Genomic DNA, 27,760 nt, shown 5'->3' with positions numbered 1-27,760 from the left:
ACGGCCACTGGTTTGTTCTTGAAGAAACAAACACACCAAATAAGAGGAGGCTCCATACTGTAATAGCCCCATTTCCCACCAGTGAAAGAACCTCAAACAGTCTCTTATGCACATTTGTGCCTCACTGCTCCTGATCAAACTCTCATTCCCAGCACTACCATGGACTAGCACAGCAACTGAACAGGGGCACTCCTGTTAGAGCTTTAGAGGGTTGCAGCCTCCTGCATTATTCTGTAGGGCAGGAGAGAGAGGAAATGGTTAATTTCTCTGGCTTCCTTTTTTCAAAGCGACATCTCCTCCTCCAGCTGCACTGGCTGGCAGCCACTTCCCATCGCCTCAAGTCCTGCACCCAGCTTTGCATGAGCCCTAAGGCACCTGGGAGCTGCTCACCCCCACCGCCAGGGGATAAAGAGACAGTGGGACCAAAGAATTTCCAAAGCACATTAGCCACCCTGCCCCTTGGATCCGGAGTTGTACTAGTGGGGTCCTGCAGGGATCAGTTCTGGGTCCAGTTCTGTTCAATATCTTCATCAATGATTTAGATAATGGCATAGAGAGTACACTTATAAAGTTTGCGGATGATACCACGCTGGGAGGGGTTGCAAGTGCTTTGGAGGACAGGATTGACATTCAAAATGATCTAGACAAACTGGAGAAATGGTCTGAAGTGAATAGGATGAAATTCAATAAGGACAAATGCAAAGTACTCCACTTAGGAAGGAACAATCAGTTGCACACATACAAAATGTGAAAAGACTGCCTAAGAAGGAGTACTGCAGAAAGGGATCTGGGGTCATAGTGGATCACAAGCCAAATATGAGTCAACAGTTAACACTGTTGCAAAAAAAAAAAAAAAAAGCAAACATCCTTCTGGGATGTATTAGCAGGAGTGTTGTAAGCAAGACACGAGAAGTAATTCTTTTGTTCTGCTCCACGCTGATTAGGCCTCATCTGGAGTATTGTGTCCAATTCTGGGTGCCACATTTCAGGAAAGATAGGGACAAATTGGACAAAGTCCAGAAAAGAGCAACAAAAATGATTAAAAGTTTACAAAACGTGACCTATGAGGGAAGACTGAAAAAACTGGGTTTGTTTACTCTGGAAAAGAGACAACTGGGGGGACATAACAGTTTTCAAGTATATAGAAGGTTGTTACAAGGAAGAGGGAGAAAAATTGTTAACCTCTCAGGATAAGACAAGAAGCAATGGGCTTAAATTGCAGCCAGGGCAGTTTAGGTTGGACATTAGGAAAACTTCCTGTCTGGGTGGTTAAGCACTGGAATAAATTGCTTATGGAGGATGTGGATTCCATCACTGGAGATTTTTTAACAGCTGGTTGGACAAACACCTATCAGGGATGGTCTAGATAATACTTAGTCCTGCCTGGAGTGCAGGGGATGGGACTGGAAGACCTCTCAAGGTCCATTCCAACAGTTCTATGATTCTAGCACCGCGCCTGTAAAATAATTAATATTACTAGTGATGTGGGGAGTTTGCTCAGTTACTGTACTTTGAGATAGGTGGCAGAGAGTATTTATGGGCTGATTATGAGCAGGTGACATTTGTAACCATAAAAATGAAATGCAGGCAGCTGCTACAACTAATTTTCCCGAGAACACTCTGTCTTTAAGGCTACATTCCACTTCTTTGTTGAGCTCTGCTGATATCCCTTTGGCTGCCAGTAAACAGGTCTGTGGCGTGTACAACCACACAAAGGATATAGTCACAGAGTGGGCTGTCTGCTAATCAGGCAGTGCGCATTGCAGCCATTCCCCTGGGTGAGCTGAAAGGCTTCTTGTGCTGGGTTCTTGCTGTACCATGCCGCTCGTTCTCGGAGTCATGGGAGCAGCACCAGCTTCGTTACAGGAGCCCCTTCAAGCCCTGATGGTTTTGAGAGCCGGCCTGTGCAGGGGCAAGTCCAGCGTTGCCCAGTTTGTGCTCTCTTGATTCTAAGGCTCTGGTGGACTCTATGGGCCAAGTTCATTTGGACAATTTAATTCTAGGCTATTAAACATTAGTGAGCTTCTTTCAGGAGACAGAAAATGTTAAATCAATGGAAGAATGACATTTAACATGCTGTGTCAAAGCTCTTAATAGAATTTGTTCCCTTGCTAAAGATGTTTGATGGTGTTACATATTACAGGTCAAACAAGTCCTAGATGAAATCATGGACAAGCTACCCGAGCCATTTAATATGTTGGAAATCATGGCTAAAGCAGCAGAGAAGACCCCGTATGTCGTGGTAGCCTTTCAGGAATGTGAAAGAATGAACATCTTGACAAATGAAATAAGACGCTCTTTGAAAGAGTTAAATTTGGGGCTGAAGGTGTGTGACATTGATACTGTTTTACACCATGGTAGTAACTTAGGTAATGTTGTTTGGTTTTTTTTCAATATACCAGCCTTTACAAATGAAGTCAATGGAACTAAATGTTCAGTTCAGGTTTGGTACCAAGGTAATGTGAGCTGTTGGATTACTATGAGTCTCTCTTCTTCTGCCACTAACTACAGGGTGTCACGGAGTCCCTGGGCGATGTTCTGGAACTGCTCCCCATGAAGCCAGTCAGGACTCTGGGGCAGTCGCCTTTCTGTGAGCAGCCTGTCTTCAGGACACACAGCTCACACAGCTTCCACCTTCCTGGGTCTGACCTCGGAGCATTCAGCATCCTCTGCCCCTCCGTGCGCTTCCCACAGCGAGTCCGCTCAGGCGGGGCTCCTGGGGAAGCCAGAGGGTCCTGCACCCCAACTTCGCAGTCAGACGTGACTCTCAGCCAGCCAGTAAAACAGAAGGTTTATTAGACGACAGGAACATGGTCTAAAACAGAGCTTGCAGGTGCAGAGAACGGGACCCCTCAGCTGGGTCCATTTTGGGGGGCAGTGAGCCAGACAACCACGTCTGCACTTCACTCCATGTCCCAGCCAGCCCCAAACTGAAAACCCCTCCAGCCCCTCCTCCTCTGGGCTTTGTTCCTTTCCCGGGCCAGGAGGTCACCTGATTCCTTTGTTCTCCAACCCTTCAGCTCTCACCTTGCAGGGGGGGAAGGGCCCAGGCCATTAGTTGCCAGGAAACAGGGTGTTGGCCATTCTCTGTGTCCAGACTCCTGCATACACCTGCCCTCTAGGGCTCTGCAATGATCATACACCCTTACCCCACCCCCTAGATACTTAAGAACTGCCTAGGGGAAACTGAGGCACCCCCACACTATTCAGAGGAAACATTAAGAACAGTCCCACTTCGTCACATCTCTCCCCCCTTCGAGATCGAACTGAGCAGGGTCACTTTAGCCGGTGACCTGGGGAAGTTCGAAGCCACCAACGTTCCCATGGATGCCCCAGCATCTCTCCCATTCCTTGGTAGGAGTTACACCAGGCCCTTCCAGTTTCACGCCCTCCCTTAGGTCAGGGTGGTCGATAGCACTCGCAGGCCGCATGTGGGAAGGTTTATGCAGCCCATGCCCTTTGGCCACCCCAAGAATGTCTCCCCATTGACCATCACCTTCTGCTCCCACTGGAGGTCCGGGGGGCCTGGCCCCAGGAAACTCCACACAGACATATAGGTTGGGGTCAGGAGTGGGAGCCTGTCCACATCCCCAACCACCTGGCTGACGGAGTCTGTGGCCTTGGGACCCAGCAAGGGAGCTAGACACCGGGGCTTTTCCGCAGGGCCCCCTTGGTTCAAATCGCCAGCCTGCTCAAAGGCAGTGAGGTGGGCATCCACCTCCCCCCCATCCTTAACCAGGGGCAGCAATTTAGTCTCGAGGTTCCCTGCGGAACTGGCCCCCCGGGATCTATCCCCACTCACCCCGGGGAGGTCCCCTAGGCCTCTCCACCCCACCACCGCCAGTTCATGCTGCTGCTGCTGCTTCTGCAGGTCTTTCTCAGGCTCTCGCTGTCTCTCACAGTCCTCTTGCTCTCTCGGACTCAGCTCCACTCCCGTCTGTCTTGATCCCCCGATGGGGAACCCGATCGTGAAGACCCCCGTCTGGTCGGGGACAGGAGTCTTGGCGATGCCTGGCTCCCGCTTCAGCTGCTCCCAGATCCTGCTATAGCCCCAGTTGGGGTCAGGAATCTGTTCCTTAGAGCGGTCATCCTCCTCCAGCTGCACGATTAACTCTGCTTTGGTGAACTTTCCAATGCTCAACCCTCTCTTTTTGCACAGGGTGACAATGTCCTTCTTAAGGAGACGGTGACAGGCCATCACTCCGCTCCTCCCAAGTTGTTGTGGACTCACAGGCTCCCCACGGTTTCCAGGGAGAACCCCTAGTGTGCCAGCCCTTCTCCAGGTCACCACCTCTTTGCCAGGGTCGAGCTGCAGACTCCTCCGCCCCTTGGACTGCTCGCTGCAATCCCCAGGGGAACCCTGTTACTGCACAGTCCTTCTAGCTGTTCACACACTCCCAGGGGTTAACCGCCCCCCGAAACCGCTCCTCTCTGAGCCTTCAGCAGGCCTGGTCCTCGGCAATCCCCCTTCGTGTTACTGCTCCCCAGTCACTTACTGCAGGAAGCGCCATCCACGGGGTGCAGTACATCCCACCGCTGCCACCAGTTGTCACGGAGTCCCTGGGCGATGTTCTGGAACTGCTCCCCATGAAGCCAGTCAGGACTCTGGGGCAGTCGCCTTTCTGTGAGCAGCCTGTCTTCAGGACACACAGCTCACACAGCTTCCACCTTCCTGGGTCTGACCTCGGAGCATTCAGCATCCTCTGCCCCTCCGTGCGCTTCCCACAGCGAGTCCGCTCAGGCGGGGCTCCTGGGGAAGCCAGAGGGTCCTGCACCCCAACTTCGCAGTCAGACGTGACTCTCAGCCAGCCAGTAAAACAGAAGGTTTATTAGACGACAGGAACATGGTCTAAAACAGAGCTTGCAGGTGCAGAGAACGGGACCCCTCAGCTGGGTCCATTTTGGGGGGCAGTGAGCCAGACAACCACGTCTGCACTTCACTCCATGTCCCAGCCAGCCCCAAACTGAAAACCCCTCCAGCCCCTCCTCCTCTGGGCTTTGTTCCTTTCCCGGGCCAGGAGGTCACCTGATTCCTTTGTTCTCCAACCCTTCAGCTCTCACCTTGCAGGGGGGGAAGGGCCCAGGCCATTAGTTGCCAGGAAACAGGGTGTTGGCCATTCTCTGTGTCCAGACTCCTGCATACACCTGCCCTCTAGGGCTCTGCAATGATCATACACCCTTACCCCACCCCCTAGATACTTAAGAACTGCCTAGGGGAAACTGAGGCACCCCCACACTATTCAGAGGAAACATTAAGAACAGTCCCACTTCGTCACATCGGGTCATTGTAAGGCAGCCAACACTCCTCTTTCCTTCATTTTGAAGCCTGCAGGTTTGTTGCAGCCTAAAACCTGAGTGAGTGTGTGCACATGCACAAAGGTATAAACACATACACCGAGGGAGACTGAGCTGGATTGCAGAGGGGATGATGGGGCAGTTGCTTCTGCTGATACAGCCTGTCTTACATGTGGCTTTACAATGCTGATCTAAGGACTATGTCCCAGTTGCCTAAAATGCTGGCTTGTTTTGAAAAAGGCTGCTCTGGGTCCCTGCAAATACGTATTGGGGGAGAAATCTCTAACAGGAATTTGAACTCCCTTGGACTTGCTGTAGAGCCCCAGGTGTAAGGGATGGGGCCCTCTCTGTTGGAGAAGACTAAAGACAGAGCTGGGGAATGATGGAAAATGCCCTGTTTTTCAAAAATAGGCACTGCTCCCTGTCAATAAACCAAGCTACAATGTTCACAACTCCAGAAACAGTTGCTGAGCCCCTTGTGACTGATGTGCAGTGTGCCTAGAGCTTTGCTCTCAAAGGGGGTTCCAACTCAATGAGTCAATTCTTGTTTAACTAAATCATGGTTCTTTTCCTTTCAAAGGGTGAGCTGACAATCACAACAGACATGGAGGAATTGTCTAATGCTCTCTACTATGATAATGTGCCTGAATTCTGGACAAACCGGGCCTACCCCTCCTTACTTGGCTTGGGAGCCTGGTATGCTGACCTACTGCTTCGGGTCCGGGTGAGTCCACTCACCTCCAGCCTCTCTTCACGGTACTTTGTGTACGGCTCTTTGTGGGCCAAAGATCTCTCTTCAGACTATTGCTCATGGAACAAATATTGTCGTCTGGCCAGGGCTGGGCATATGAAGATGCTCTGAATTGCTTGCAAGGATCTAAGTGTATGTACTAAAACCCTTCTCAGTAGCTCAGGAAATCTGAGCTTGCTTTTCAGGATCCTGGGATGCAGAGATCCCCATGGCTTGAAAGCACAGTGCTGAACTAAGAAGGGCTAAGTGTACATAGGAGCCAGGGCTACATCTTCATCCTTCCGTGCTGAAGCTGAGGTTCTAAAGAGATGGCAAGCCCCTCTTGCCTCAACTTGTGCCTGGAATTCAGGGCTTTTGAAGAAGCAGGGAAGGTGGAGAGGGACTCTTTTCTCTTAAATACACAGTTAGTATTACAAACCAGGGTGGTAGGTGCCAAATAGTCAAGTCCAGTAAAGGGCAAGTACCCTAATTCTAAATCTGTAATCTTCATTGTAAATTTGCCCTGATTCTAGCATTTAATGCCCAGCCACTTAATGGAGCTGCATCAGTACAAACCCCAAAAGGTAGCTCTTGAAAGCTGCACTTTGGACCAACAAAGTTTTTGCTTACATGAAATGGCCATGAGCTTTTCTGGTGCAAAGCACAACCTTCTTCACCTGCACTTGAGGTTTGCAGTGGTAGCAATGGCTGCAACTGATGCAAAGCCTCACTGAAGACAAAGCCTTCGTTTTTCCAAAGAGTCTCAGCTTGGTCCCCTCTCCCTGGTGACTACCATGTCCACCTGCAGCATCGCAGACCCAAGAGGGGCTCTGCTGAGATAGGGTTATTCTTTGGAGACCTACTCCAGGTGTTTGTCTGCCACATGCGATTACTTTCACAACTTGTCCCTCCTGAAGTCACAATCCGCTGAAGACTGGGGGCCTAAATCAAAGAGGGGCTGTAAAGACAGTTCTCCCAAAATGGATTACAGGAGTAAATGGAGGCACCAGTCTCATGTATCATGCCAGTTCAAGAGATGCACCACAGCCTGTGTACTTGGCTTTAAACTGCTGCTGCTTTATTTTTCAGGAACTAGAGGCCTGGACGACTGACTTTGCACTACCCACAACAGTGTGGCTGGCAGGCTTCTTTAATCCCCAGTCTTTCCTCACAGCTATCATGCAGTCTATGGCCAGAAAGAATGAATGGCCACTTGACAAGATGTGTCTTTCAGTAGAAGTGACCAAGAAAAACCGAGAGGATATGACGGCTCCACCCCGAGAAGGCTCCTATGTGCATGGGTTGTTCATGGAAGGTACAGGACCAGGCTCAATCCTGAACAATTAGCCCAGCAAATGCTATGCAATCTGGATTTGTACAGTTTTTGCTCCTCAGAACCACTTTTGAACATTGAATGTTAATCTCCAGCACTCTGCTACCATGTACTAATTTTCTTCACATCTCAGCCTTTGCTGTCCTGCCCTACAGTAAGTGATCCAGGCCCTTCCCCCTTGCTCCTGAATTGGCTTGGTTTGAGGCAGCAGTTTCAGTCTGATGAAGCAGTTTCTAGCAGGGTTTATACTGTGCTCTGTCCCTGTACTTTTCTGCTGCGATAATAATTACACCCCACCTATGATCTTTACTCAAGAGCTTCTACTTCACCTGACAATGTGCTATCTCAGTGCTGCAGAATGACATGATTTTTCCTGTAGCTTAATGCCCAGTGTGTCCTGGCTAAACTTTAAGGTAAACAGGTTTCAGAGTAGCAGCCGTGTTAGTCTGTATCCGCAAAAAGAAAAGGAGGACTTGTGGCACCTTAGAGACTAACACATTTATTTGAGCATAAGCTTTCGTGAGCTATCTCCCCACTGTATGCATCTAATGAAGTGAGCTGTAGCTCACGAAAGCTTACGCTCAAATAAATTTGTTAGTCTCTAAGGTGCCAAAAGTCCTCCTCTTCTTTTTACAGATAGATAGTTACCTGCTTATGCACTCATTACTGTACTAAGTAGTAATTAGTCTTCCCTGAGCAGTAGTCAAGGAATAACTGATGCTTGCCACCACAGCAGGAGCATAGTGTGAACTATAGTCAGCTCATTTATATTGCAATAAACAGCATCCATTAACAGAGCAGCCAGGTTCAGTTTGGGTAGCAGCTGCCTTTATTGTGCATCATTGTCAGAAACATGCCAGCAGAGGGCAGCCCTCATTAACAGACAAACAGTGACCGTAAGTATTTATTTATTTTGGAAATTAATACAGCAACACTTGAACCTCAGAGCAGGACAGTTGATGTTACTTGGGTCACAGTTACATTATTTATATATGACTGGACCCAGGAAGTCTAGGTGAGAATGTCTCAGCTTTAGTTTGAGGTCCCTTACAGCTAATAAACACAGAGGGATGAGGCCAGTGGCAGGATCACTGTACTGTCAAGCTTAGGTCCATGCCCAGCAGACTACATGGGAGAGTTTCCATATTTATCATTCTTCCCCAAGCTGTGCAGTCCCCCCTAACACGGACACTAGAGTGGGGGAGTAAGGACAGACTTGACCATTGTGGTTAGAGATCTTATCCCTAGTAATATTGTTAGTCACTCTGAAATGCCAATTACATGCCTGGGGGGACTAAGCCCAGGCTACTTCAATACTGCCCTTTGGTCCTCCAGCTGACCCTTAACCATGCTTCTAGGACAACTCTTCCCCCACCCCACCCCGCAGATACAACAAATAGAACACCTTCTGACTGAGCCATAACATTGCAGGTGCTCGGTGGGACATTCCTAGTGGTGTCATCACAGATGCTCGGCTGAAGGAGTTAACGCCCTCAATGCCAGTCATCTTCATCAGAGCCATCCCTGTGGACCGTATGGACACCAAGAACATCTACGAGTGCCCTGTCTACAAGACACGCATGCGAGGCCCCACCTATGTCTGGACCTTCAATCTGAAGACAAAGGAGAAGTCAGCTAAGTGGATTCTTGCTGCTGTTGCTTTGCTCTTACAGGCTTAAACTTTTACAGCCTAAACAAAGCACTTGTTCCACATGCCAAAGTAGTACCCAGCTCAACACTAATCCCATTAGTCAGAAACACCACCCAACTTTTTGTCTGCCCCGAAGTATTTTAACAAAGTGACAATAAAAAGACAGGTTTCAGAGTAGTGGCCGTGTTAGTCTGTATTCGCAAAAAGAAAAGGCACCTTAGAGACTAACCAATTTATTTGAGCATAAGCTTTCGTGAGCTACAGCCCACTTCATCGGATGCACGCAGTGGAAAGACAGTAAAGCATGAGATGATGCTGTTAGTGCCTGGGTGGATAAAACAACTGGCCAACTGTGGATTGGTGTCACGATACACATCAGAGCATGCCAGTATGGGGTTACATTAAAGCACTAAGGGCTTGTCTACACTGGCAAGTTTTGTCCCCAAAATCTGCCTTTTGGCGACAAAACAGCAAGAGCATACACACTACAATTGGCCTTTTGTCACAAAAAACTTCCACCCCTATGAGAGACTTTTGTCTTTTCCCCCTCCCTTTATTGTCGACAAAGAGCCAGCGTAGACACTGGTGATTGTTTTGTCGACTGAACTGGCTTCTGCCAGTATCCCACAATGCCCGCCCTGATCGCTCTGTTGCCCTGCAGGCATGTGCCCCTCCCCTTTCAAAGCTCCGGGAAGTATCTGTGCGTTGCTTCCTTTGGGGAACAAACGGAGAGCAAATCATCAGAATGCTCCTGTTCTACCCTGCACTAGGGACACAGCAGCAGGCAGACTGCTGTGCGGCTTTGCCATTCCTCAGCACAGAGAGCTCACAGAGTTACTCATGATGCTACTCTTGGCTGCGGGAGCGCTCAGCTCTTCCTTCCCACAACACTGCACTGTGGGATACATACCCACAGTGCATTGCTCACCCTGTCAATGATGATTGTGTCCCACATGTGGGACATGATCTGTCGACAGAGGGAGCAAGTGTGAACACCCTTTGGCGATTTTTGTTGTGTCAACGTAAGTTTTATCAACAAAACTTGGTAGTGTAGACACGCCCTACATGCCAGCACCGAAAAGAAGGAAGCCAAAGTAAAGGCCTTGTCTACACTGCCACTTTACAGCACTGAAACTTTCTCACTCATGGGGTGTGAAAAAACATGCCCCTGAGCACTGTAAAGTGGCAGTGTAGACAGTGCCCCAGCACGGGGAGCTACGCCTCTCGTGGAGGGTGTTTTTTACAGTGCTCCCAGCACTGGTGCCGTGACTACACAGCCCCGTTAAAGCGTGGCCATCTGGATTCCTCAGAACTCAGTGCCTGTTCAGGTCTCTGTTTTGCATGAGTGCTCCCCTGTGGGCAGGGCCCTACTGGGCCATGAGCTGTAGTTCCAGTCCCTTCCCCAAAGAGCTTCTAAAGTAAATAGACCAGACAAAAGGGGAAGGAGAAACAGAGACAGGAAGAGAGCCCAGATACGGTCACTGTCCAGTGCCTTAGCTACTGCTCTACACAGCCTCCGCGCTATCCTGTACTTCCCAACAGTGGAAAGGTGCACACAGGTCACCCTGATCAACTGTTAAGCATCTGCTATTAAGCCTTCCAGCACCTGCACCAAAGGGCTGCATAAAGAATACACTCTGGCCATGCTCCCTGTTTACTACCCATTTTGCTAGCTGGGTGGGAAGTCAGTCAGGAAGCACATGTCCTTCTGTTTCTAGGATGTGATGGCTATCTGTCCCTGTGCTCCCAGAAGTGAAGTTGTGTCAGACAAGACCACACACTACAGCCTCCCTTTGAAATACAGCCAGAGTTGTTTTTAGACAAGACTCGTAAGAAATGACACAGAAGAAAGGTGACAAATGGTGCTCTTCAAAGCACTAGGAGTGGCAAGCGGTTTGTATTCTCAGGCCAGTCACCAGTGGATAGGAGGCCCCTAATTGCTGGTACTGTCTGCAGGGACTATAAAAGCTAACTCCCCTTTTACCCCTGAGGGAACCACTGTGGCAGAAGCAGAAGCAAGCTCCCATAGTGTAGCTGTTTGGAGCATATAGGATTTTGGTTTGCCTTCATGCCACTGCCATTGCCTCCAGAACCCTACTGCAACTGTTACTAGCCTGGCCAGGCAGCCAGGGAACCTCTGCTCAGCACTGACAGTTAGGGGCTGACCACCCAGAAGAACCCAACTGCTCTCTCCCTTTCGTATGGAGTAGTTTCCTATTTCACATCTGCTAGCAGCGCTCAGCTGCCTGAAGACAAAATGATAAAACCCCAGCGCTTTAATATCTTCTATTTCAAGTATCAACACTGACTTTAGCCAAGAGAGGAGAGCTGTGAAGGAATGCTTATGGCAATAGGCAACTGCCAGGCTGCTTGTGGTCCAGGGCTGACCTGGCCATTTATGAGGCCTTAGTAGTGCTGGTTCTTTAATCCCTGGATACAGAGGAAGTTTAGAACCAGTTACCCTGATGTGGCAGGCACTTACCCACAGCAACCAGAACCTGAGAGTTGAGTGAAGGTAAAGGACCAGAAAACACATGCACATGCTCCAACACTAAGGCTCTTGGGAATGAAAATTGGTGAAAGTTAAAGTCTGAGTTGGCATTTTCACCAAGTCTAGGGGATTAACTGGGGCGAGTCCAATGCCACAGGAGGAAAGACAGCAAATGACCTTGTGTCAGCCAACATTCACGTGATAAAGGCATTTTAGAGGAGACCTCAACCTTACAAAGCAAAAGCCAGAGGTTATGCTGACTTCAATCCCAACTCAGGCAGGAGATCATAGAGCAGCTGAGATTTTCCCACAATGTCTCCCATTGGCTGGCCAGGGTAAAATCTAGGCCTGACCCTAGGCTGAGTCCCCACTGCAAGAGATGCATTTCAGAAGAGAAAGTCTTATCAATGCATGGGGATAACTTGGACTCCTCCCTCCCCGTTCCTGAAAAGGAACCTTAGTTACTGCTAGACTACAACATGCATTGGAGACATAACCCACTCAAATGGAAATTGAATATAGGCCCTCAGGAAAGAGCTTCACACTGCACTGAAAACCTTCCCCATGCAAGGGAAGCATTGGGCTGATTCTTCCTCCTTATAAAGGACAGGGCTGCATTAATAAGTGCAATCAACTCAGTATTGTTTCCTGCAGCTTTAGTTCTTCCTGGAGCAAAACAACTTCAGACTCACCCAGAGGAGGATCCTTTCTCCTTTCAAAAGAAGTTCTTAATCAGAGGCGTTACCAGCTTCACCCACAGCTTTACGTAGCGGGTTGGCTGTTCAAATGTAGACAACGACACGACACCTGACTTGAGATAAAGCTGCTCCTGCTCCTACAAGACAAAATCCCGAAAGCCAGTTTCAGCATCGCTCCCTCACATCATCCACCACCCTAGCCAAATTTGGTGCATCTACAGTCACAGCTTTTGCCTGGCCAGAGGGGCATGTCACCCTTCTCTCACAGGTCTGAACACACATCAGGGACAAAGAACCCAGCCTGCTCCTCCATGTGATGTAAATTGTAGACAAGTAGCCCAGCCACTGAGCTGTAAGCACGGGGAATGTCACATGGCACCTGTCCCTGAGGTGTGCCTGTTGCAGCAGCATTCTGAGGCTTGACAGCTGCATTCTGAAGAGCCACATTCACATCTTATTCTGGAGAAATGTTCTCAGAACCCGAACATTTGAACTCAACAAAGGGCCCAAGGTGGGTGGCTTTGTGGGATCAGGCCGTACAGCTATTCCTAATTACTTAACTAAACTACAGTTATAGGAATAACACAAGTCAAACCCCTAGCTGTAATTGCCTGAAAAGGAAACCTGACGTTAATCTCAAGAGACTGGTTTGCAGAACTCATCCTAGACACAGCTCCAGTGTTGTGTTTTCAAATGAATATGCAGTCATGATTTCAATTAAATTACCAGAAATGCGTAAGTGCCTTTAAAGTATAAACAATACGACTGGAAGAGGAAGTGAACCATCTCTGTTACAATAGACATTTCACATAGCACATGAAAAGCAGTGGTTTGATCAAAGGCAGAAGTGGCTCTTTCTGCAAAACTAGCAAGGTTTCTGGTTTTACTCTACTTGCAAACAAGAACCAGGACGTTTGTCAGATGTAGCAAAATACCTCAATTTCTACTCCACAGATTACAGAAATCTTTCCCTGTGATGGAGCCCGTAAGCACTCTGAATTTTGACACATCAGGAAAGGAACCACAAATTATGGGAAATAAACACAAAGGGCTGAACGTAAAAGATTCCGGCAGTAATGAGCCTGTTTTTAGAAACGAAGAGTGTTGCAAATCCCACTAAAAACCCTCCGTTAGAGGCAAGGTGCCAATCACTTAATACCAATAGTCTAGTTTCAGTTCAGTTATTTGTACTGAGACTCAAAACTTGTAACAAAATATTATTTACTTTGGTTCACTCACTGCAGCAGCCAGAGTTTTTGCCTGGAGCTGGAGTGGAGCCAGAGCACAGCTCCAAAGCCCTGATTACAATACAGGTGTTGAGTGGTTATTAAAATGTATCACCAATTTCCTTCAGACTAGAGTAATCTGCACTGGAAGCATGTCAAACCATACAATTTATAGGACTGCGGTAATGAAAGGACTGGGTAGTTGTACTGAGTTCCACAGCAGCCCCCATCCTACTGGTACCCGAAGGTCAGTCATTTGAGGAGTGTACATTTTTCAGGCATTTTCATCACCAGCCCCTGTACTAACAGGAGAATATTTGTCTAATTTGTTATTTGACAATCAGCAGCAAAGGAAACAAACTAAAAGTGACAAAGGTTCCAAATAAAAACAGAACGAAGCCTGCTGCTTTTCCCCCATTGCAGGGGTGTCAGAACCGGGAGCGATCCCATGCTGCAGGAGAGTAAAAAAGGCAGGTCAGGACCGGCACAGCCACTTGTAGGGAAGAGAAGGGACTCAGACACCCCATCAAAATCTGTAATATAGTACTATGCAGCCCCAGGGATTGTGCTTTTTCTGTTAGCCCTACGTACAGACAGGACTACAAGATCTTAGTTACCGTATGTGAGACACATGATTTATCTCCCATAATGCAATTAACTGGGCCTCCCCACATCACACCAGGGCAGATGATAGAGAAATGATTCACACTGGACAGGAGTTTCACAAATGAAGAACAGTATGGGCCAGATCACAATATTTGTTTCTCTTAAAGCTGCACCTTGGAATTGGCAAAATCACAGCTTTAGTTTAACAAAAATAAAGCTTCTACCCTCTTGGTTGTGAAGAAAAGCATGAAAACATGAACCTTAAAGGCTCAAAGAAGAGAAGGCAAAGATATTTTAAATACAGTTTAGGTTCTCATGTTTTTTTAATGCTGGGGTTCACAATACTGGAAGGACCAAACCCCTCAATTGTTCATAGATCTGGAAATGAAGTCTTCATTGAGAGCTTTGCATATAGTTCACAAAACAGCACAATGTCTACAACACTTATTCCAACCAACCAGTACAATGGAAGGAGGAAGTGAGAGACTGATTCCTTAGAGGCTCTGTTAGATTTCATCTCGGCACAGTACGGTCTCCACACAAAGATCACAAACAGCAGTGAAACAGGTGGTCAAATTCCAGGTCATTTCTAGTATAGTGGGGATATTCAGCCATATGCACTTAGCTAAAATGCTTTGTTGGGTCACTGCAGTCATCACTCACAGCTTTACACAATCCCTTCATTACAAAAATATTTCCATGGATTTTTCTCATTACAGATAAAAACAAATAGAGGCCAAATAAAGTGAAACATTCATGTGACTCTTCCAGTAAGACACAGAGAACCCTGCTGGATTAGATATGAGGCTGACTCAGTGGGCCAAATTCAGCTCTGGGGTAAGAGATGCAATTCCCATCAATTTTTATGGAGGCTGAGCCTTCTTATGCCAGGCCTGAGTTTTATCCAGTATGAGTTTTGCAAAGCTTCAAATGAAACATATGCACTGATCCAATTTGCTTCACTGCTGAACACTTTGGTATCACAGGAATTACTCAGGGTGATGCCAATTCCAGGACTAGATTGAAAAGCAGGACAGTTGGAGAAAACAATTTAATAGAGAAGACAAGAAGATACCAAACAACCCAAGCTGCCCACCCCTTTACAGCCACTATGACAAGGGGAGACTATACGCTAAGCTGGAACACTGATCTTTAAACCACTGAAAAAGAGCATACGGTCAGGATTAAAAACAGGACCACACTTCTTCCTGGGAGGAGGACAGAAATTCTCTTACTGTTAAGGAGATGCTGAGTGCAGATCCCCTTCCCTTCTCCCACCCCCAAATCCTGTGAAAAAGGAAGTCATCAGAAGGCAGCCAGGGTGGGGTTTATATAAATATTTACATGGGGTTAGACACACTTTTGGTTGCAAGTAGATTGATAAAAGCAATTAAGATCCAAAGCACTTTACAGGTGAAAGGTCAGCAACTCAGGGAACCTGAATTCCATTTCTGCAAGCTCAGATGCCCAAACCATGGAGGAAAGGCATGAATGTGCAGCGTATATATATGAGAATAAGGAGCTTTACTCTGAATGGCTCATCTATGTTTGGTTAGCCTCCAGGGCCCAATTCAGCTGTCCACTCTCATTATGGCCTCTAGTTCCCAGAAGCGGGCACTTGTAGCCAACAGCTCACCAATAGACACTTAATTGACAGTTCCTCAAGTTCTCCTATGCTAGAGAAGGTTTGAAATTATAGTAGTTAAAGATTTTAACGCAATCACCTCACCAACACTCCCCCACCCTATGAAACCTCCTCACATTTGCCACCAACCTGATGGAGCTGCTGCTGCAGGTCACGATTTTCTGTCACTATTGCAACCTGAGCTTCCAGGTCCCGATGAACCGACCTGTACCCAAAATTAGGAGAGCCAATCAGAGTCAGGCAGGGCAGACTGCTTCCTGCCAGGTACAGCCAGAGGCCTGCAGGAAAAGAGTAGGAAAGGAAATATGGCAGACAAAAGAAGTGACCATGGTAGCCTCCAACACTTGCTCTTATTTAATGTTTTTCATTTATTTTGAAATGCTTTATTAGATTTACAGGAATGGCAAGTGGTAATGACACAAAGCAAGCTCTCAGGAAACAGAGATGCTTCCTTATAAAAACAGCTTAGCATGCCTTGTGGAGCCCGGCACAGCCCTGTAGAGCCCTCTGCTACACCTGGTTCTGGCTCTCTACACTTGTGACTTTGTGTGCTCTGAGGGACAAAGTGGCTTTGGCACCCTGGGGTGGAGCTCATCAGTGACACTCCCAAGGGTAACCACTGTCATTTTTAAAGCCTAATGAACTGTACACAGCAGCTCTAACAGTGAAGACTCCAAACATAACCCCAAATGGCTAGTATCCAGTAAAGAAAGGCCACACAGGAAATACCTTGGAGAAATGTGTCTGCAGCATTCTCCTCAGTGACTGGAAAGAGAGTTCTTGATCCCCTGGGCCCTGGAGATCTGCACAGCAATCCTGACTCAGTTTCCATTTCCCCCCCACAACACCGACAAATATTCTGGAAACATGGCTATTTCAATGCTCCCCTAGAGAGACCACATCTGCACAGCAACATGCAACCCCCAAGTCTGTCCATCAACAAAACAGTCATCCTTAATGCTGCCCCTCCCACCTTCTAACAGATCTGCCCTCTTGAAACAGAGGACTATGCAGCATTGCACGAATGCTGTGATATTCTGCGCTCTGGGCTGTTCCTCCCTGCGTGGAGCCACAGGCCCACTCCACTGGCAGCAACAGGACTAAGTGCCATTCTGGACCTCACCCCTGTGTTATTTTTACATCTCAGTTTCTCCTTACTACAGGTGGGAGTGAGCAGCTCCCTTATCACATCTCTCAATTGCAGATAGCTTGTGAGTGCAAGGGAAACTGGCTCAGTGCACTACTATCTAAAGGTAACATTGTGCACTATGGTAACCAGCTCACTGGTGTCAGATGTTATGAAAGGGTTTGAACAACATTCCTCCAATTTCTCTAAGTCTTTGTGTTTCTTTAAGTAACCAGCAGGCACCCTGGCAAAGAATACCCTCATCTTTAGCAAGAACACTTTTACCTCTCAGACTTTTCCCTGGGTGTTGTGGTTGGGAAGTTCTGTAACTTTTTCATTTGAGTTCTCCACAAACTTTGAATGGAATCGGTGCGCGTGTGCAGAAAGCCTTGCCTTTTCTCTGCAGCTTATAATGGCTTTCAGACCTTCTCCACCCAGCAAGGAAAAAACCATACCATAGCGGGGCACAAGCTCAATTCCCCCCCCCCTCGGAGGTTACCTCTAAAAACCTCTTGGACTGAGAGCTGGTAAGTTACATTACCCAGTCCTGAGGGCAGAGTCTGCAAGAGATGGCATCATGAAGACTGAACAATGGCATTGGCTGGCTCTGTCCAGTGAATTCCAACAAGATTGTTACCAAAAGGGCAGATACAAATGATCATACCCACTCGTTCCCTTGATCACCACCAGAGGGTAAATTCAAACTGCTCCTATTTATAGCACAGCACAATCCAATTTCCTGGGACTCCCAGCTCCCAAACAAAGATACTGGAGAGCTCCTCTTCATTCTTCCAACTCTAGTCACAAGAGAAACATACCCTAAAGCCCCAGGGAAACCCACCCCCTGCCAGATATAAATGGAATTAGGGTCTGGTGTCATGCAACCAGGAAAGCAGTTCACAAGCCCAGGACTGGTAGCTGAAGTGCCCCGAGAGAGTCTCGGGCACATCACAGCATTTGTAAGATGGAGGGCGGAAGAACACCCAGAGGTGCTAGTAAGCTATGGCTGAAGGAAGCCTGAAAGGCCACTTGCTGGACAGAAGCTGAATTAAGGGAGTTGCATGTGCCCGCTTAGTGGAGAGCAAGCAAGTCCTGGGCGTGTCCCTAACAACAGATGCATTTTCCCAGCCCACAAGTCACACAAAGAACACAGCAGAGAAGCTATAGCTTAAAAACCACCTAGTCCCTGAATAGACGCAGGTTTCCTAATTCAGACCAAGAGCACTTCCAAGAATGCCTTGAGTAAGAGGCTGCCGATTCACCGCCTGTTCCTGTAACATACTCCCCACCCCCACAGCACCACAAAGCCAGCAGCCTCCCCCATGCCACTTTCAGTTACACCTTCCAGTTCAAGAATGGCAGCTGCCCATACCACAGCCCAATGAGAGGCTTCTCCCCATGCCTACCACACCCACTGGGCCCAGTAGGAATTTCTGGACACTGTCCACACAGGGAGCCCCTGAAATCCACAAAGAAACACATGAACTATGCAGAGATTCAGCGCTTCCCACAATCATTTTTGATTTACTAGAGCAGATTCCCAGATAGGGCTAGTCTGGTAACAGCAGATAACGGATCTAGAGCTGGGGTTGGGGCAAGAAAGTGATGTCAGGAACCCACCTGCCAAGCTGGGGTAGTGACTAAGGGGAGAATATAGTCACCTCCCTCTCTCATGTAGCCAAGGGAGGGAACCCTGCAGCCCTTGTTGTGGCCTTGGCTTTGTGACTGTGCCAGGAGGAGTTTGCTCACACAATGACTCACTTTTCCAGGAGGGGAAAGGCAGAGTTTCCCAATCCTCATTCAGTGGCAATAAAGCATCTTCATCTGGGTCCCAAAGGACACCTACCTGGCACCACTGTGTGTTTGCTCTCAGACACGGGCCATGGAAATCTCCTTAGGTACAAAACTGACATTTTCCATGCACACTGGCGCTGCAACTGTGCAAGATGTAAGAGCACTTAGCCTTACTCAGGACAAGTTCAACCACAACAGCAGTGGGAAAGCTTGTGCAGCATTGTCCGTATGGACACCAAGTGTTTAACCAGGGCTTGCATGGCCAAAACACGGTAGCATAGAAGAGCCAGGCCTATGAGAGATTAAAGGGTGCCTTCCTCTGAAGGCTGACAAAGGAAGCAAGATGCACAGCTGCTGCTGAGAAGCAGAGAGAATTGGGGTTGATCCCACACCCTGTTCCAAGACCCAAACTCTATGCTTGATTATTTCAAACTGTCTCGAGGTCCCCTCCTGCTTCCCGCCTTTCAGCCCATTTGCAGTCCTGAGCATCATTCTGCTGCCGGGGGTCACAGAAGAACAAGTCAGGTGAATCACACGTCAGCCAAAGGGCAAACTATACCAGAAATGGGGACTGCAGACGGGCCCTCTAGCACTCAGAAGGGAAAACAAGATCTAAATGGCTGACACACCACGTTTCTTCAGGTTTACATCTTCCCCAGCACTGGTCCTGCTGAAGCTCAGTAAGACTCCTTTGCTCCTGCACATATGATAACATAACAAATCGACCTCTAAGGTGCATGGAAAGGCTTTGGCTTTTCTCTAAAAAGACAAATCCCATGTGGTAAAGAACTGCTCCCCAGGAACATTGGAAAAGCAATGCACTCCTTCCTAGCTCACTCTATGTCTGCCCTGGGGAATCCCACTTGCAGACTTACATTGTCCAGCAGCATGAGTATTCTATAGACACCTGAGCATGTAATTCCTGGAAACCAAAACACCCACCACTTCCCAGGCAAGCAGGCTCAGGTTCTTCCGAACGGATGCATCTGCTCTAGGCCCATCTGTAAGCATTCTCCTGTACAGGTATTACAAGCAATGTAAGCTGTGGCATAGGTATTGCATACACAGGTTAGAGGACATGCTGATAAAAAGGTCTGCAGCTGTCTTCACTAATGCTCCCACCACTGATAGCACAGATGTGGAAAAACACACATTTGTTAGTCAAGGGAAGGCCTTAGTCAGCAGCTTCCTCTTCCACCACCTCTGAACCCTCTTCCGAGCAGCCCTGCAGGAACCAGGGTAGATAGTGCCATTCCCACAATCATTAACAGCCAGTGTCTTCAGACAGGCAGACATTCTCCAAAAACACTGGCTCAAGGGACTAGCTGCACCGTTCCTCTGTTCTAATTGGATTTATGCTGCAGATGATTAGCAGGCCCCTCAGCAGAGTGCAAAGCTGACTCTGGAAACAAACATTAACACCAGATGAGATCTTGCATGCAGTGACCCTGTAGTTGTCTCGAGGGGAGGGTGTCCCACCACATGACCTGGCAAAACTGCCAGCTTTACTTGAGGAGAACTGGAATAGCAGCGGGTGCTGTGCATTGGGGTTGAAGGCCATCAGCAGAGCTCAGTGAAACCAAGGACTTGAATAGCAGGGATATCAAAGATTTCCTGTGTGACCGTGGCTTAATCTCTCTGGGGCTATATTTCCCATGTGCAAGACGGGTATAATACTTTCCTACAGCACAGGGATGCTTCAAGGATAAGTCATGAATATTTGTGAGAAGGTCAGATGCTATGGGATAGAGCTGTATAACAACCTAGAGAGACAGAAAAGTTGTTTGCAAAGTGGTGAGCTCAACTCCACACACAGCAGTCCTACGTACGAAAGCACACAACAATTAAACAGACTTCCTACCAACACTCAACTATGAAAACTATTCATGAATCACAAACAATTTACAACTACATATGTATAACTACTTGGAGAGCAGGTAAGTGTGGGTCTCATTGCTCTGGCAGGAGACTACAGAGGAACTGAAGTGGGGAATTTATGCCCCAGTCTGAGCAGTGTTGGACTCGGTAGTTGCGGGCATGGCCAATTCCCCCAACTACTGCTCAGAAACTACTGTGGCCACATGGGTTGGCACATGACTCCTCGTGGGGGCCCTCTGGAAGCATTCTCTCAGGGACTTCCTTTAAGTGGTCACATATGTATTTGCCTACTCATCTCTACATATTCTGCCATGCTGTTCTCTGTGTGATGAACTCTCTTGTACAACAGAGGGAAATGCTCCTATATACCTCCAGCCCTCCGTTAGGTTTGTAAAGATGGTCAGGGACGCATCCCCTAGATACCCCAGAACATTGGAGTCACTGCTGGGTCACTGTGGCTCCTGTTTACACTGAAGATCCTGCCAATTTCCTGCACTCCAATCCCTTTCACATCCTTACAACAGGACTAGGACCTGGTCCTGCTTTGAGCAGGGGGTTGGACTAGATGACCTCCTAAGGTCCCTTCCAACCCTGATATTCTATGATTCTATGACTAATTGCATCACTTCCTGTTCTGTAAATGGGTTAGATCAATGCAACAGGAAACTGAGAAACTATGAATCAGAACTGCTACCACTATCATGAGCAGAACCAGATGCCTCTTCTCCCCCACCAAGTGTAGTCTGAACCACTCTCTTCCCCCCCACCCACATGTCTGTGAGAGGTAAAGTAATTTTGTAATTTAATACAGTGCATGATTTCCCTACACTATGATTCCTCTACCCTAAACTTCTATGAAGAGGCCAGCTCAGAGGAGCGGGGAGCTCAGTCCATCCTTGACTTCTACTCAAAGTGCCAATAATTAAGAACTGTTAAATAATAATTGCTTCTAGTCACTACTGACTTGGGACTGGGCTGGACCTGAACCAGAATCCTAGAGATGAGGGACCAATTTCCATCTTCAGTCCCCTGAACCATCCAGATTTATGCATCTTTTGGTCCTAGTATGTTTGACAGGGATATATGGCTTAGAACTGGACGAAGCACCCACCCAGCCTCTCACTGGCCTGATGCTCTGTATCTATGCTAACCTTTAATCTCTCTACAGAAGGCCTCTTAAGGACAGGCTGTCTCACCTTTAGCGTGGAAAGTCCATCCGTTCCTGTAGTACTCCCGCAGTTGGACCCTGTCTTGCTGGCCAAGGCAGCACACCTCGCTGTAAAACTGATGCTCAATGTAAACATAGGCAGCAGGAATGGCACCTGCCACCCCTTTGGCACCAAAGAACCCATTCACCTCCGGTGAGGCCAGCAAAATCTGATACTCTGCTCTGGTGCTCAGAACGAGATCCATGTAGGCTTGCGTGAGGTTGAAGTAACCAGTGGTGAGGTGTATTCTGGCACCTCGCTCTGCCTCTGTCAGCAACGTCTCTGTGACTATCTCGTCTATTTGAATCCCAAAGGGTTTCATTTGAATTAGTGGATAAATCCAGGTGTCCGGTTCTGTTTTTTGGTCCCCTCCTGCATCAGGGTTTTGCTGGGGCAATAACGGATCTCCTTCTGATCTCCTCCCATGAAAAGTCTGCGTGTGGAGTTTTTGTCGTGTCCTGGCAGCGTTGATCACTTCCATTACTCTCCTATTTGCCACTTCACAATATGTCGTCTTGTCTCCTGAGTGAAAACAAGGAATGACTAACAGAAGATATAGAGCTGTGACACTCAGGCTGAGGCTCGCGAGCTGCCAGTGGCTCTTTAATGGGTCTCCTGCGGTTCTTTACAGCCCATGATACGAAATCACGGTGTGATTTCATTATTAACCAATCGAAGTTATTAACCAATCAGGAGGCTTTTACTATGTTATTAACCAATTGTAATTGATAAAATAATAATGTTTGGTCAGTCACTTTGCTGTGAGAATAATATATGTAATATAAAATCTAACTAGTTCCCTGGCGTGCTGTTTAAATAGGAGTACACTGCTGTATGGTAAATGAAGCAATGAATTCACACTCCTGTGGCTCTTTTGGGTAATGTTGTTTTCTAGTTTGGCTCCTGAACCACTGAGGTCTGAGTATCACTGATACAGAGCTATGTAGTAGGGAAACTACATGCAGAAGGACCACAGTGGAAGCAACCCAAAGAGACCATCGCCATGGAGACTGCATGCTGTCTCTCCAAGACAGAAATGTGGACATTAGCACAGCTAGGGCAGCACACGACAGAGGGAGAAGTAGTCAGCCTTCATAGAAGGAAGGCCTGAACATGGGCAGCAGCTTCATGCTCAGTGGGAAATGAAAAGGCTACGAGCAGGGCTGGGGCAGAATGGTTGTCCTTGAAAGCTATGCACCACAGCTGTCCTCTGAAGAGGACTGGAATGTTCCAAAGGCAACCCTATATTTGCACAGTCTATCTATTTGATAGGTAGTTTAGTGGGGAACCTTCTGGAAAAAAACCTCAGGAATCAAGTGCCACCAGAATTTCCAGATGGGGATTTTAGGCAAATGCCAGAGGGAACTAAGAGCCACTCATTTACTTTTGTACAAAAGGTTCTCTGTCGCCTACAAGCTGCAGACACTAGCTCCATCTGGCCCCACAGGACAGTACTCAATTGATGCCACCCTATTCTGCTCAGGTTCTTACACCGCACCCCACACTGTGGTAGTTGAGTGCCAGTAAAGTGCTGTTTACCAGGAGTGCAGTGCAGGATCCTGTTTGTGCCAGATACAGACCTGATACACCACCTACAACTTCACTGCAGAGCAGAACAATCCCTTCTGAATCAGACTGGGACTTTTCTTAGGGACTGAAATTTGCTCCAGCCAAAGGATCACAGCAACTTTCTACTGTACTTTATAACAAAGGGATCTCCAGTCTCTTCTGCTGGGACTAGAACTGGGAAAACACACATTTGCAGCCGCAACAAGCCTATATAAGCCTAATAAATAAATTGGTTAGTCTCTAAGGTGCCACAAGTACTCCTTTTCTTCTTTCAACAAGCCTATGGTGTATCTATGAATCTCAATTTGCAATTTGAATTGTGGGTTTGTGAAGGAGACACGTTTGTTCCACCTTTCTCTCCTGCTGAATCCACCTTCCTCTCCTGCTGAATCCCATTACCTAGAGCCAGTGATTTGACTCAGCAAATTTACATGTCCTATGGGGAAATGCAAGAGCGCCCTCTACATCCCCACCAGACAGCACTGTCACCCATTACACACACCCACACACCCAGAGACACAACCACATCATGTCGTATGGATGAAGGCCTGCCTACAGTACTTCAACGTGGCTCAATTCAGAGCGTCTCCTCCCTTTGATTTCACTCAGTTCTCCACGTCTGATATTCTCCACCCTGTAGTGCTACAGAACAACATGCCCCTAAGCAGAAGAGCAGTTCCCAGATCCCCATGGGCTGGGGAAGAAACATTAAACAGCTGCTGACATGGACTGTTCCTCTCTCAAGGGGAGGGTGACCCTTAGGTCACTTTCAGTGACCCCTGCTGCCCAGTTTAGGAACAGCAACAATAAGCACTAACAGTTGGCCTCTCAAGAAAGTCTGGAAGATAACAGGGAGCTACAAAGTAAGAAGACGTGCATCCTTCGTTCAAGAGAGACATTTCCTTTTGATCCTCCTTTGGTAGGTTTGGCCCATCTTCTACGTCATAGTGGGCAGGATGAGCTGAAAGCACCCTTTGCTACCACCATTCTGGGAGCTACACACTACATTTAATATAGCCATTTAACACTAACTACCCACTGAAGAATGCTTAGGCTTCTCTCTTGGGCTTAAAAATTAGTCCCAGACTCCTAGTAGGGACCAACCTGTAAAGCAAGCTGATGAAGGTTGGCAGGGCCCAGAGGGTGTATACTTGCTCCAAACAACTAGAAAGGACTGAATCAAACTAGCTCAAGCACTAAAGTAATCTATCCCCATTGGAAGCAAGGTTTCCAAGTGTAAAAGAGCTGTGTCTAGACAACTAGTCAGTGGGGTGTTAGGCCTCTTAGTGTGTTTATCATTCACAGGTCTAACACCCCACTGACTAGTTGCCTAGACGCTGCTCTTTTACACTTGGAAAAGACCATTTATCTGATTAGACACAGCAGACAAATATTTGCATGCTACCTGCCAAAAAGAAGCTCCCAGCTAAAACCCAAGAAGGACTTGGTTCTTTATCAGGCATGTTTGCCTCCAGGATTATCCCACACAAAATGAGCCTGCTGGAGGGTTGTCATTGCTCACTGGATCCATCTACTTCTATTACATTTAGCTTTGGAAGCATCACATCGGAATGTTACTGACATTCCAGACACCGTGCTGCCAGGAAGCAGCTTTGCTAGTTGGCAGTTCTTGAACTAGGCTTCCACTTGGAAGATGGCAACAGCCCTGTGTGCCTAGTACTGGACACTGACTTATGTTTAGTACTGCTTCCCTAAGACACAGGGGTCCAATGCTCTGGACAATGCACTGTACAATAACTTCCCACAGCATAAGCTTTACCCACACACACACAAACCCCCTGTTACCAGAGTACCACATGTCATCTGAAATATTCTCCTCCACCCACCCCATCTGCCCATTCCTCCACCATAGGGTCCCTGCCTCCTTCCAATTGGGCACTTATCTGAAAGCCAGGAACACATCTGATTGCAGAATACTATTCACTGAAAACAGACTGGAGTCATACATGCCCTCAAGATATTTATAGGGAACTATATTAATATAGCTAAGAATCTTGGAAAGGATACAGTCCGTCTTGCTTCAGAGCCTAAATCAATTACTAACCAGTGGGGTTAGGAAGAAATGCACCCTACGGGCTGGTTATTCTATAATTGACTTCTGCGGTTCCTTGCGTCTTCCTCTGAAGCAGCTAGTACTGGCCGCTGTCAGAGACAAGATACTGGACTAGACAGACCTCTGGGCAGATCCAGTCTGGCAATTCCTAGTAATCTTGGTTTTGCAACAAGTGGGATGGAAGGGGATTCCCCACACCCAGCTGACCAACATCAAACCCTCAGTGATCCATAAAGTATTGGAGTCAGACCCACTCCACCCATCCCTTCTCACTGTTATTCCCTCCTTCATCTGGGCCACATCACCCTCATATTACAGGTCAGATGACTATCATACCTTGGTAAGGATGCACCATCCCCTCCATCATCTGGACTGTATCATCTGGCTGTAAGTGCAGCGACACATCTCCAATTGCATCCACTAGTTCAGTGAAGAAATCTGCGATCTCGTGAGAGTCCTGTAGGAACACATAGCGGTCCTGCCGATTGGTGAAGTACGAGTCACTCAAGTTTGCACTGGCGGAGGAGAGGAGGGTAAGAATGCCAGGATAAAGAGTACAACCACATGGTCCTCATCACATATCTCATTGCACAGGCCTAGATACAGCTGCAGAATTACAATACAAAATGCCCTGATTTCACTTTTTAAAGAACATTCCCCAACAAGAGTGATATTTATTTTTTGTATTATCCTAGCACCTAGGAGCCCTATTCATGGACCTGGACACCATTGTGCTAGGTGCTGTACAAACACAGAACAAGATGACTGTCCCAAACAGCTTACAATGCAGCTCCCTAACTCTGTGCAGCTAATGTGGAAGAGATCCACAAAAGCAAGAAATTTCCCTCTGAATCCTGTGACAGTTGCAACACCATAGTGCTCACTAAGGCGTAAGCATGTTCCAAATGAAAACAATGCAGTCAGCATGTCTCTCAAGACCAGTAATGTGCATTCTCAGATCTAACTGTGCTGCTTCTTTACCACACCCCTGACTGGATCTCTCTCTGTAACCGTAGTCAGGAAAACAGGCACACCCCCTCTCCCAAATGGGGCACAGAATACGTATAAGGATGGACAGAGGCAGAACTCACCCACTCAGGATCACGTTATCATCAAAGAGGTAAACCTTGATGTGCTGCAGCCCGATGGTTTCGTTGAAACGCTCAGGGATTAAGCATTTGAGAAGCCCACGCAGATTTGGAGTGTGGAAGAGGGATACACGGACTTGCTCTGGAAACCTTCTCAGCAGTGGAAGTAACATGGTTCGAGAGTTCTTTCTGCCTGAGACACAGATGGGAATAGTTATACATGGAGCCACTTTTCTACCACACCACCAAATCTGCCAGCCAGGACCCCAACAAGAGGGCAAAACAGATCCCCCTCCCCCAAGCTGGAAGCTGCCTTCCCTAGGATCTGTTGCTTTATTTGCTTGACATTTTGAGAGGGTTTCTTGTTTTAAGAGAGGATTTATTTGCATTTTATATTAATGTTATCATGATGTAACCAGCATTCCAAGGCCACTGGTGAGTGGGCTTTATAAACTATTTAGCATGATGGTCACACTCATGCTTCTTCACCTGGCTGCACGTAACACTAACTGACCTGGAGTGAGGATTTACACCACCACCACTTCTGCCAACTCGAACCCTCCTTTACAAGATGAAGGAGCAGAAAAGAGGGCTGGGGGTGGAGCAAATTCCACTGACACAGGAACTGGAGTTGGTGGGGTTGCTTGGGTGTAACTGAGGGCAGGATTTGGCTCAGCTATTTTAACGTTCCCATCATTTATTTTCTGAAATAATACTACCGTGTTGGAAAGTTACATGAGAATACAAAGCTACTGTATTTTGATGACTTGTGGCTCATAGCAAAACAGAGCTGGTTTTAGAAGAGAGCAGGTTTTAAATCTTTGGGTCCGATAAGCTATTTTTTAGAGCACGGACCTCCAAGCTCATCTGACCAATCCACTTAGCTTGCTGAAACGAGCCTGGGAAGTGGGCAGGGGGAAGGACACCCCATAATACCTACCTCGAGATCCCCTTGTGAAATCTAGGAGAATGGAAACTCTGAAGTCCGAGGGCCCACTTGCCTGCAGTGACCTCTCCAGGGTTTCTTCTATGCAATCCACCTGAAGGGAAACAGTCACACTGCACATTACCCAGAGTAAGTGAACCTACACTCTGGATTGTACAACCCAGGGAGCCAGTTGCTGGGAAAGCCTGTGTGCCTCTCTATGAATCTTTTCCAGTCATCAATCTTTCTAATTTAGACGTAACCTCTTTGGGACAGTGACCCTGTCTCTTTTTTTAAAATATATAAAGCACTAACGTCATCTGGGGCATCAGAAATAACGAGGGTACAGATTTTGTCTGCACACAAAACCACGATTCAAGCCTCTGAACTCTAGTTACACACAGCAGAGAGTTACCCAGCCTC

General features: G+C 47.5%; 2 protein-coding genes across 11 annotated transcripts in view; one reads left to right on the top strand and one right to left on the bottom strand.

The window, feature by feature from the left end:
- The window catches only part of DNAH17 (dynein axonemal heavy chain 17), a 101,256-nt gene extending 92,089 nt beyond the window's left edge, over positions 1 to 9,167 (top strand). Inside the window, exons 77-80 of the mRNA XM_075119151.1 lie at positions 2,144 to 2,326; positions 5,876 to 6,019; positions 7,115 to 7,340; positions 8,790 to 9,167. Coding sequence (XP_074975252.1) covers positions 2,144 to 2,326; positions 5,876 to 6,019; positions 7,115 to 7,340; positions 8,790 to 9,037 — 801 coding nt within the window. The 3' untranslated portion in view covers positions 9,038 to 9,167. The remainder of the gene's footprint in view (positions 1 to 2,143; positions 2,327 to 5,875; positions 6,020 to 7,114; positions 7,341 to 8,789) is intronic.
- Positions 1 to 27,760, bottom strand: part of PGS1 (phosphatidylglycerophosphate synthase 1) — a 51,025-nt gene that overhangs the window by 11,897 nt on the left and 11,368 nt on the right. For 6 of the 10 annotated variants that reach the window (XR_012664814.1, XR_007352383.2, XM_048817321.2 and 3 more), the window contains exons 4-9: positions 27,353 to 27,452; positions 26,416 to 26,605; positions 25,661 to 25,839; positions 21,670 to 22,203; positions 15,805 to 15,953; positions 12,193 to 12,335 (exon numbers count right to left, since the gene is read on the bottom strand). Coding sequence is in view for 6 of the 10 variants with exons in the window: in XM_048817321.2 (XP_048673278.2) it covers positions 12,216 to 12,335; positions 15,805 to 15,953; positions 21,670 to 22,203; positions 25,661 to 25,839; positions 26,416 to 26,605; positions 27,353 to 27,452 (1,272 nt within the window). In the remaining 4 variants the exon portion in view is untranslated. Of the gene's footprint in view, positions 1 to 8,164; positions 8,972 to 12,192; positions 12,336 to 15,804; positions 15,954 to 21,669; positions 22,204 to 25,660; positions 25,840 to 26,415; positions 26,606 to 27,352; positions 27,453 to 27,760 lie in introns of those variants that run through there. The other 4 variants (XR_012664816.1, XR_012664815.1, XM_048817319.2 and 1 more) reach the window with 3 other exon arrangements.

This window comes from Caretta caretta, chromosome 14, assembly GCF_965140235.1.
Source record: "Caretta caretta isolate rCarCar2 chromosome 14, rCarCar1.hap1, whole genome shotgun sequence".
NCBI lineage: Eukaryota > Metazoa > Chordata > Testudines > Cheloniidae > Caretta > Caretta caretta.
Note: the sequence above shows the minus strand (reverse complement) of the source record. Positions and strands in the feature narration are given on the sequence as shown.